Source organism: Teleopsis dalmanni, chromosome 1 (genome assembly GCF_002237135.1).
Source record: "Teleopsis dalmanni isolate 2A chromosome 1, ASM223713v2, whole genome shotgun sequence".
In the NCBI taxonomy this organism is placed as follows: Eukaryota; Metazoa; Arthropoda; class Insecta; order Diptera; family Diopsidae; genus Teleopsis; species Teleopsis dalmanni.
Genome location: NC_051846.1, coordinates 226,543,810 through 226,555,135, shown reverse-complemented (window position 1 = coordinate 226,555,135; position 11,326 = coordinate 226,543,810). Strand labels below are relative to the sequence as shown.

The 11,326-nt window shown below is 27.4% G+C and overlaps 1 protein-coding gene across 3 annotated transcripts; it reads right to left on the bottom strand.

Moving 5' to 3' along the window:
* Positions 1–2,252: 2,252 nt before the first annotated feature.
* On the bottom strand, positions 2,253–6,962 carry LOC119672462. Of its 3 annotated transcripts, none has more exons than XM_038083518.1 (3): positions 6,853–6,962; positions 2,621–3,240; positions 2,253–2,503 (listed from the first exon to the last, which is right to left on the bottom strand). In XM_038083518.1, exons 2-3 carry the CDS (start codon positions 2,958–2,960, stop codon positions 2,268–2,270), a joined length of 576 nt encoding a protein of 191 aa, XP_037939446.1. In that variant the 5' UTR covers positions 2,961–3,240; positions 6,853–6,962; the 3' UTR covers positions 2,253–2,267. The 3 variants fall into 3 exon arrangements, with proteins under 3 accessions (XP_037939446.1, XP_037939445.1, XP_037939447.1); XM_038083517.1 differs by lacking the exon at positions 6,853–6,962 and adding an exon at positions 3,347–3,484; XM_038083519.1 differs by lacking the exon at positions 6,853–6,962 and having other exon boundaries at positions 2,621–3,039; positions 3,105–3,352.
* Positions 6,963–11,326: the final 4,364 nt, after the last annotated feature.

Here is an 11,326-nt window from a genome sequence, read left to right as displayed (position 1 = left end):
CAATTATACATTAAGACTGAAAAGTTTTCGGAAATTCTCATTTAAAATTCGCGCGCTGTATATTTTTCGATATTTTAAGTTTATGTAGTTTGGCAGCACTGTCCTTAATTACTATGCCAAAAATGAGCTCGATCTGTCAGACAGTTCGTTTACGGCAGCTGTTGAAACCAGTTCACCTCAGTAGTGCGTTGCGAAATGTCTTCGACGGTCGTACGACCGTCCTGGAAGGCTTTGTACCACTCATAAACTTGAGTTTTCGATAAAACTGATTCCCCATAAGCCTTTTGTAGCATTCGCAACGATTCTGCACACGAAATTTCGTTCGAAACACAAAATTTGATGCAAACTCTTTGTTCAATATTTTTTTCCATTGTTTTTTTCGCAACGCCCTACTGAGGTGAACTGGTTTCAACAGCTGCCGTAAACGAACTGTCTGACAGATCGCGCTCATTTTTGGCATAGTAATTAAGGACAGTGCTGCCAAACTACATAAACTTAAAATATCGAAAAATATACAGCGCGCGAATTTTAAATGAAAATTTCCGAAAACTTTTCGGTCTTAATGTAAATTAAGCTATATATAATTCAATAAGCTAAAAAATATAAATATAAAAAAATAATGATAACTCATATAACTAACTCATATAACTAAAAATATAAGTAAGCGGAAATATAAAAATAAAAAATACAGATAACTATAAATTTAACTAAATTAAATGGCCATTAATATAATTAAAAATACAGCCAATACGACTCCGTACGTCTGCGTTTTTTAGCAGGAGGCTACAATATAAATAGATATTTAAAAGTCATTTGTTCAGTCCTCTATAATCAATCTGAATTTGGTTTCTAAGTTGATACACTTATGTAGCAGATTGGTAGAATCAAATACGAATGAATTAAATCATTTCAATAAATAAAAATATGTTCATGTTTATATAAAAAATGTAACGTGTAAAGATTTCAGAAAATATATCGTGTATAGTAGAAAAATTAACACCGTTGAGAAAATCCCCCAACATCATTTAATAAAATGATAAAACCTTATATGGAAAATATCACATTGTTTATAAATGGCACTTATATTAATTACTAAAGAAACCCCTTTACTTTAGACACGCATGCAGGGAATGCTGAATTTATATGTATATGATAAACTATTGGGTCTTATATATACAATCCCTAGCACTTACATTTGGTAAAGAACTGCACCAAATCGGCAGAACTGGATTAGTATATAAGATATATTAATAAAAATTATTGCCGCTTAAGTTATTTAAGTTATAAGCTTAAGTTATCAATATATGTATTTCTATATGTATATGTATGAATTTTTTAAATTCAATATTTACAAATATGCTTGTGGTTATTAAACACCATTAGAATCCTAAAAATGCAAATATGCTATACAGGTATATATATTTTTTTATTGATTACTTTAATATTTATTAGGAAATTTACACTTGATATCTTTATATCTAAAGCTGATAAAAATTACATATCAACCACTGCCACCTACAAGTTAAGTACTAATGACAAAAACTGTTGACGTTTTGGTTTTTGTACTTATTGCACACACTATTGTATAAACAATTTATTTACTATAAACATACATGGAATGAATGAAGAAACATACAAAAGTTATGAAGTTTTTACCTTCAACCAAGTTATATGTAAAAATATTACTCTTATATACAGTGAGCCGGCAGAAGAACGTACGTATTGCATACTATTGTATCAAGGTGAGGGTGAAGGTTGATATGAGTATAAACAACGTGCTGCGGGAACTGGTGGTGTGTTTTTATTTATATATATACTTTTTTTTTTTGCGTACTGATGACGTCAATGTCTGATAAATTGTAATGAGAAGTTGTGCAAATGATTGGTGGTGGTAGGCACTGTTAAAATTGTAGGCGTTTAATATAAATGTACTGCTGTGCAAATATTGTGCTATCTACGTCATCACAGCCACCAAATGGATTTGCGTTCAAATATATATGCATATATTTGGCTATTATTTGTGTCTTTGACATATTTTATTTAAGTGAAACGAATTCTACTGAATATTGATGATAAATAATTTGAAAAAAAATTCTTAGTATATTTATTTTTATTAGCATATTTTTTAGTTTCTAAAAAATATTTGATACATGAGGACATTAGTTCAATTTAAAAAATCTCCTAAAGAATGATATTTGACCATAAATCCCTATACAGTAATGAATTCTTGATAATGCTTTCTTTATCAATAACTAATGATAATACTTTTATAATACATACCCCATAGTGGCCATACATTGCAATTCCTTTTTTATACGATCCGGATGACTAGTCGGTATGTGATGCTTTATTGCATATTTTTTACGCAAATGATCCGGTAAGTGCTTCTCTCTTTTCATCGTAGCAAGTAAAACCGTGCTAAAAGTACCATTTCCAATGCGCGAATGGACATCAAATATATTACTGATTTCAGGGATTCGCGTCAGCAAATCACTGACAGCCTCTGTTGAAATAGCAATATAATATATTTTAATTTTAAGTTGGTTAACATTTACAAGAAAATTAAAATAAATATTACACTGCATAAGTATTTTAAAATTGACGCATTTAAAAGTAGTACCTTCATTTTTACTTCGCTGCATAGATGCCGCTACTTCAGGGGTCAAACCTTTGACCTGTTCAACCGCTTTTTCGGTGTTTTTATTATTACTATGATTTGGTTTTGCGGAAGAGTTTCTCTTTCCTTTATTTGGTAATGTTGGTGCCAGTTGTTGTGTTGTGTATTTACAAATTGTATGATTGGTACGATGGGGGTTGTGCAAAGGGCTAGTTACCTTCGACTTGGTCGCATGGAATATCATTTCATTTAACTTTTTTGCTGTAGATTTCGCTTTACAAGTAGGTTCCGCAGCGTCCGCTATTTTATGTGATTTTTTTTCTATTGCGTTTACTTTCGCCATTATTGCTCTCTAAGGTATTTTCAATCTTTGGTTTATATTAAAATAGAACAGATAGAACACGTGTTCAGTGTGCAGCCAGCTGCCAAAAATAGAATTCCCAAATGTTGTCTTATATTTTTAATCTTGGTATTGCGAATTACGTACAATTTTTCGAATAGCATGCGGCTTCAACGCGTTCTTCGCAAGTTTGCTTTTCTAACTTCAGGTTAAGCATTCGATAAATTTTGATCAAAACGTTGATTTTGAATTCTGTTCTTAAGGCTAAACACTGGGAATTTTGCTGGGAAACGGATATTGTTATATGAAAATTTTTTAAATATTTACAAACTAAATTTAAATAAATGAAATAAAAAGTAAAACTAAATTGAAATGATGGGTTTGATTACAGAACTGTCAAAGTTGGAGATGCCAGAATTTTTCAAAAAAATTGTTGTGCCAAAACTTGTACGTTCATTTATGAATGGCACTATTGCTTGTGTACTGGTAGCACTAGAAATTTGAAAATTTTTAAAATGTTTTCGGTTTGTTGACAAATAATTTTTTTTAATTTTGTATACAGTAACAAATAAGCTATGGACAGCTACGATTAAATTTTGTAATATATTATAAGTGATAATTATTTCGCTCTTATGACTGACAGATATAAATATATAGTGTTTATATAAATGTAGAATCTTAAATTGTGTCTCCATTAATAATATGGATACAATTCTAACAAAACTTTAGTAGTTTTAGATCATGTTTGCATGCTATTGGTTTAAAACTGTGGGTTTTGATATTCAAATTGGTTTTATTATAGATGCTTTCAGCAGCTTGCCAAAATAGCAAGTTGTTCGCGTAATGATGCTAATTTATACGTAAAACAACAACACGACTGCAGAAAAAAATGTTACCAAAGCAATAAGCGATCTATTGTGAACTTTCATTGAAAATTTTAACGAATATTACAGTCATATGTTAAAAAATTGTAAACAAAAAATCAAGCAAAATTAAAAAATTTCACAAATTTAAAAATTTTGGAAATGAAATATTTTAAAAATATGCAAAATTGTTTTAATGTTTTATACACATACATATAAATATATTAAAAAATTTTTAGGAGTACGTGAAGAAAGAATAATTGAAAAGCGGTATAAAATTTTTAACTTATTAGTTGCTATCAGTTTAGTACTTTTTAAAGCATAAATAGTGTGAACTATTATTAATTTAATTGTGAAAGGAAATTTTAATATTTCTTGCATTCTGAACATTGCTTCATTTTAATGTTCAATTTTATTAATTATAATGTTGAGGCTAGTTGAGTCAGTGCACCTGAGCACTTTTACTTTCTATTAACTGCGAGGTTTCTTCAAAACCTCTCTTAGCGCCTTGACTAGATTATTGTTTATCAGTTCATCAGACTAAGCAACAATTGAGCTCAGATCTGCATATCTCCCCGAGGAGCCTGTAATTAGTTTACATTATGTGCACATATGCAAGATTTGGTTTTTGCGAAAAGATAACATTTGACAGATGATGCAGTGATGCCAATATCTCGCTTAGTGTCTATAGTAAGCAACTTGCTATTTTTTACCATACTGAGAAGCTGCTGAAAGCATTTTATATATATTTATAATAGCTGTTATACCAATTTCAAACGATGTATATCATATATTACATTTTTATAGGTAGATTTCAAATAAGAGGTTTCATTTTCCAAAAATTATTTTATTTTATTTTATTTATTGTAATCAAATAAAGTAACATTTCGAGAAAAAATAAAAGTCGAAAAACCTGCAGTGCTTTTCTCTATCAAGTATTATGTTTATATTTACTACATATCACGAATAAATTAGTAGTTTTGCAAACAGCGAAACCAAAGAAATATGCGTTTTTAAAGGTTGTTATTATTGTGTACATTTTAGCAAAATATTTAGTATATATTTTTATCAAATTTAATAAATAATAGTACATTCATATTGTATCATTTAGGCACTTGCTCCTATATATTAATGCGTGAACGTTCACATTATAATGAGCTGATTTATACAGCTGATAGAACTTTTATAAACTTCACTTAATAATATATCACACAAAAAATCAAATATGTAATTGATATATTAAATCATTTATATACATTTTATACATCTATTACATATTAAATTATTAAAAAATTTTTTATTTTAATAAATACTTACTTCCTCAATTCCTTTTTATATAGCTCAGCTGTTGTTTGTTTACATTTTACATATAAAATCTCCACATTGGATTGAATGGATATAAAATCGCAATGAATTTTATATGGGAAATGTAAACTGCAAAGTATTTGTAAATTGTAAGTATATTACACCTGGTAAATTGAAATTTGTGATAAAAACGGTAGACTTATGTATTATGGCTAACTTAGCCAATTGACTACCTTTGGAATCAACTGACCTCTCGTGAATGTTTTATTGGCATATACAATTTAAATATATTAACAAAAGTTTTTTCGATTTCATGAAATAGATTCAATTTTAAAACGTTCAAGTAAATAAAAAAAATTTCGTTAATAATTATTAACAAATAATAATATAAATATAAGTAAAATTTGTTATTTTTTTATTTCTATTATTATATATTTTTACATTACTTTCTTTATTTTATCTTCATATACCGTGTTACCGAAGAAGTCTGAATGCACCTATTATATTATGATTCTAATATGGCATAGATATCACAGCTGACTTCATTGCACAGTTGTTACTTTTTTTGCAAAAAAAGAAATAAGAGTTTAAGAATATGAGAGCAAAGGAAGAAATAAATGTTATGAAGAAACTGATAGAAATTGTAAATTTCATGTTGTTGTTGTTGTGATTTGAGTTAGTGCTATTGCGCACTTTATTCCTTTCTGGCTGGGGGCTTATCCCTGCCCCACACTAAACTTTAACTATACTAGAATCGTTATTATTTATTTATCTTCTAACGGCTGATGTTGTACAAAAGCACAAAAAGCAATAAGAATCAAAATGCAAACCTTTAAAAAAAATTTATTTATTTACTTCCGATCTAATATAATTGCTAACCGCTTACCCTATTTTCAAACCATCTGTTTAAATCTATAACTATTCATTTAGTATAATGTTGCTCATTGCCCAGTCTAAGTAAAGAGCTTGCGACAAAATGGGTTACCAAATTATGCATCCGTATAGAAGAATAGCCTTCAGTAACACTAATTGAATTTAAAGGGTTACGCAGCATTTTAGACCCCAATTGCGACTTACGGCTTTTCGGACCCTTTTAGATATATTTGGTGCCCAGCTTAATTTAGAATTTAAGCACGATTTTTCACTTTTTGAAATATGTTAATTTGAACGTTATCTATTTGGAGAGAATAAAAGACGATATTTTGTATCTATCTGCGAAAAATAAAAGCAGTAAGCTACTACGTTGCAGCCTAAAGCTTCCAGTTTCAGGAGGTCATTGAAGCCTTTATAACAATGCACACAGAACACAGTCTTGCGGAGTACTTCGAATAATAGTTTTACAACTAAGGATAAGATATTATTGTTTTGCCGACGTTGAAGTTACATAGAACATTTAATACTCATTGTGGGCAGATATTATTAAAATAATTATTTACGTAGAGAAAGGCTGCCAAATTATACTCTCTAATAGCAATTGTTATATTATCAATTCAGTGTAGACATGGGTTAAGTTAGAATGACAACTATTTCAGCATTAAGAGAGTACCTCCAATTTTTTATGCGATTGTAATGAAAAACATAAAAGCACAAAGCATTGAAAAAACAGAAATATTCTAGTCTAATAATTAGTGAACTATGTTGAAGTGATATTGCGAAATGTTCAATATAAAGTATAAATATATGATAAATATTACAAAAGCCTTACTTATGATGATATTAATACATACTGTTGAGTGTATAGTCTTCATTTCTACTTTAAACGTTCAATTAAAATGGCAAGTCGATGTAGCAAGCCAAATATTCGCTCAGTCATCTCCCTTCATGCCCTTTCTGTTTAAATATAATATTTTAATTTAAAAAACGAAATATTTTTGACATCTTTTGCACATATATACAAATATACTAAAAGAAAGAATATGAAACAAGTAAAATTTATTAGAATTAATAAAACATAAATATCAATTATTTTGAATATTATAATTTGTTATAATTTGTTATTTTATATATTTTTCCAGCATTTTAACAAAAGATAGTGTCTTCTACATACATAGTGCTATTGTTTTATTACTAAAACTAAACGGAGCCTCCCAACATATTTTATTGTAGTCTGGCAACATTAAAATTGTAAAAATTCATTTCGTGCGTTCCATTTTTATTGCATCTGCACCTAGTATTTTTGACCAGTAAAATTCGTTTGTTTACAGGGCATCTCAGAAAATATTTTTTGAAAAATATTTTAATTGCTGTTTTAGAGAAAATATAAGCAATATGTTATTTATAAACTGTAGATTATTCGTAGTATATATTTATCATCTTGTATATGGAATATACTTTGTGACATTGTCATCATAATATATTATTATATAATTAAAAATATAATTTTATTCAGTTATAAATCATAATTTTGCTTGCTTTAGATATACTGCAGTTATATTAATGATTAATATAAATTATGTTAATAATATATTAATTTCTACAACCCACATAAACATATTTCCTCTTGCTTTAGTTCTAGAATAGTAAAATTTATGCACAGAAAAGTAATTAAAATTTATATAAAATGAATATAATTATTACAATAAAGCCGCATAAAGAGCAATAACTTACTCTAGAATATTATTTCGCAAAAAATGATTCTTTACGACGTTAATTCATTTTGCTAATTTATAAAATTTTTCGCTATTATACAAACTGGAGTAAGGAAAAATAGATCTCGTGAAACAGACCTAATAAAATGTCATCATAAGCATACATATAGCAATTTTTTATTTTTAAGTATAAAACCTAATTATACATGGATAGGTTAAAATTATACACAGTGACATGTGATGTAGTAACAAAATCTTCAAGTATTTTAGATTTACCTTTAATGACATTTGTAAAAGCTTGCTTAAGCTGACTTTAATTTAAGGAAGTTTTTAAAAATAAATTTAAGCAGGTCATTTTGATTAATTGCAATAAACGAAACATTTAGTTTTTTTTCTGAATTAATATTTCAAACTATATTTGTTTAAGTTTGACATCACCAATGAAAAATTTTATGGCAAATTTTAACACTAATTATGTTATTAAATAGTTTCGTGGTATACTTTAAGTGCAAAAAACTGCATAATTGCGGTTATATGGCTATCGTAGTATTGCAATATATGTGTAACAACAATTGCATGATAGTTATTATCATTTGTATTGCATATAATCGTAAATAGGTTATAAGTTTTGTAATTTTAACATATACTAAAAATATTTAGTAGATGTTTTAAATCTTTTTTATTATTTATTTTAACTGATTAGGGTTTATAGTTTGTTTATATATATTTTTCATGTATTTACATAAATTTTATCAATATGAATAAATAAATATATTTGGACTACAAAAATTTCTCATCCGATGTATTTAGGTATGCTCGGTAAATCGATAAAATTTTATATAAATTTGCTATTTTGAAATGACTATCTATTGACGTATTAGGCTTTATTATTTTTTGGAATTCGGTAAAACAATAGCCGATGCATATAATTGTAGAATGGTTTACAAAATTTTAATAAAATTTAAAATGTCTGAAAATAATTATATGTATATAAAAAATTTAATATTAACAAATAAAATAAATCAAATTTTCATAAAATAGTTCACATTTTTTTTTGAATTGTTTTATTTTTTTTTTTTAGTAAAAGAAAAGATAAAAAGTAGAAGCTTTAAAAAAGTATGAACAGATGTTTATCATATGATAACAATATTTAAAATTTAATTATCTATCACTTTAAAATACCACAATTGATTTATAGCTGATGTTAAAATAGGCCATTATTTGCCTACAGTACAAATTTATTTTATGATTTCTGAAATAAATGAATACAATAATAAAAATTTTTATATTTATAAAAACACAATACCAAAAATAATTGTAAAACACACATTTTCCATAATCTTAAAATTTATTTTAATCTGAGGAATGGTAACTCTGGTGCACACAGAAAAGAACAGCCGAACAAAAAAAAGAAACAGTACCACCAGTAGTCTCTCGTTGTCGGTCGAAAAATGGAAAAATCGGTGTGATTTTCATTCAACAAAACAATAAAATATTTTGTCAAATATATAAAAAAAATTGCACAAACATGTGCAAATATAACACGTCAGTGAATATATAAAAAAATATATCTAATATATTGCAGTTATTTTGTATAAAATTAAGAAATTTTTTGGGCAACGCCGTGCGGCGGTGATTTTCTTCTGCCTCATTTTAAGTTGCTTTTTATGCATCGTCGTCGCCTAATAAATGTGTGGAAGCTTTGTGAAAAATATGTATAAATGTTATAATTCATCTATTATATTTTTTTAGTAATTTTATATAAAATTTGTGAAAAATGCATGTGCTCTTTGTTTTATTACAAATATAAGAAAAATGAATTTCCTTGTTGACTGCGGCTGCTTTGTTTGTGGAACGCAGTAGCGTCGTAGCAATCAACTTCACCATCGACAAAGAATATAATATCTCAATAATACAACGTACACAACGTTAATTAAATGAATATAAAGCTAAAGGAAAATTATGTAGCTAAATTTTTGGAATAATATTTTTATTATAAGGTAAGCAATAGCTTTTTTTTCATTATTTGATGTAAATGCGTGCACATTTATCTGTGTTTGTGCCACACAAAGCATATGTATATATTTTATACAAAGTGTAGACATTATGTGTAAGTACTCAAAGAGAATTGTGTCTATACAAAGTAATGTTCAAAATATACAAAAACTTGTGTAAACAAGTACGGGTTGATTCCGCAAAGTGGTACAATTTGATTACGAAAATTAATTTTGTAATAAAATTACGAAAAGGATGTTTTATTTTTTGTAATTAATCGATTTAATTGAATAATAAAAATTGTTCGGTAAATTTCTGCTTTGTTGCGTGTTCAACTTTCACTGATGGCAACTCTCATGTTAATACATACTTTTTGGATTTTATTTCTTTCACAGCACCGGAGCAAACTGTTCTATGCTCTCCCAGACATATCTGTAAAGCTACCTTCTGTTATTGTCTGCACATTCAAGCTATATTGTTGTTGTTGCTGCTGCTGCTTTGCGGCGTTGCTTTTTCAGCGTTGTATTTTTCGATCAATGTTGTTTATGTTGTTTTATATTTCCTTTGCAGATATGTGCAATAAAAATGCTTTCTGCAGCTGAGACAACTGTTGTTTCATAATATAAATTTTAGTTATGATAATTAATGACGCATTAAAATGTATATTGTAAATTGCTTATTTGTTTACCACTTTTTGTTACTTTGTTACTGATTCATGTAACTTTTGAATAAAATGATATTTTCTTTAAGAATAAGCAGGTATTTTCTATTCTTTGTTAAAGAAGAATTCTGCAAGGTTTCATTTTTTTTTATCTGTGTTGCATTGCAGCAAAACAGCTGTTGTTGAGTATTAAATTTTTTTAACCATAAATGCAATTCATATGTTGTTTTTTCTTCAACAGCACATTTTTTAGAATTTTTAGATTTAGTCCCGATAAGATTACTAATTAAATATTAAACTGCTGATTAATATCACGCTTTGCTATTTTTGAAGTATCTATGACCTCATGCGCTAATATATAGATTTATATAATGCGTTCAAATAAAAACTTTCTTTGTTTTGCTACTTTCATATTGCATATCTTTGTTTAATTCTTTGTATCATTTTTCTTTTGCGCCTTATTTAGAAAAAAATTAAAAATTTAAAATTTTTTGTGAAATGGCGATGAAATTGCGGCATTAATTTTTAGGTCATTGTACCCGAATTATTTTTAATACTTTTTTCGTTCTCTTTTGCGCATTTTATTATTAGTCGTGTCGTGTTTTTATACTATTATTATTATTGTTTGTTGCTTTTTGTTTTTTATTTTCAGTGTTTGTTTTTTTATTTGTTGTTACTTAAATCAAGCAAAAATAACCATAAAGAAAGTCTTCATATAAAGCTACAGACAAAAAGCTTGGCGTTACGAATAACAGTTCACAAATGTACTCAATTCCCATACTTTTATTTGACGCGTTTGAGAATAAAAATAAGTTATGTGAAACATTTGCCTTTCCTTACAAATTTATATTTTCATATGTGTTACTGATATCTTTAACACTCAATGAGGTTAACAATATTTTCTACTTTTGCCAATTAGAATAAAAAATTCCGATATATGTTTTTATTTAAGATTGT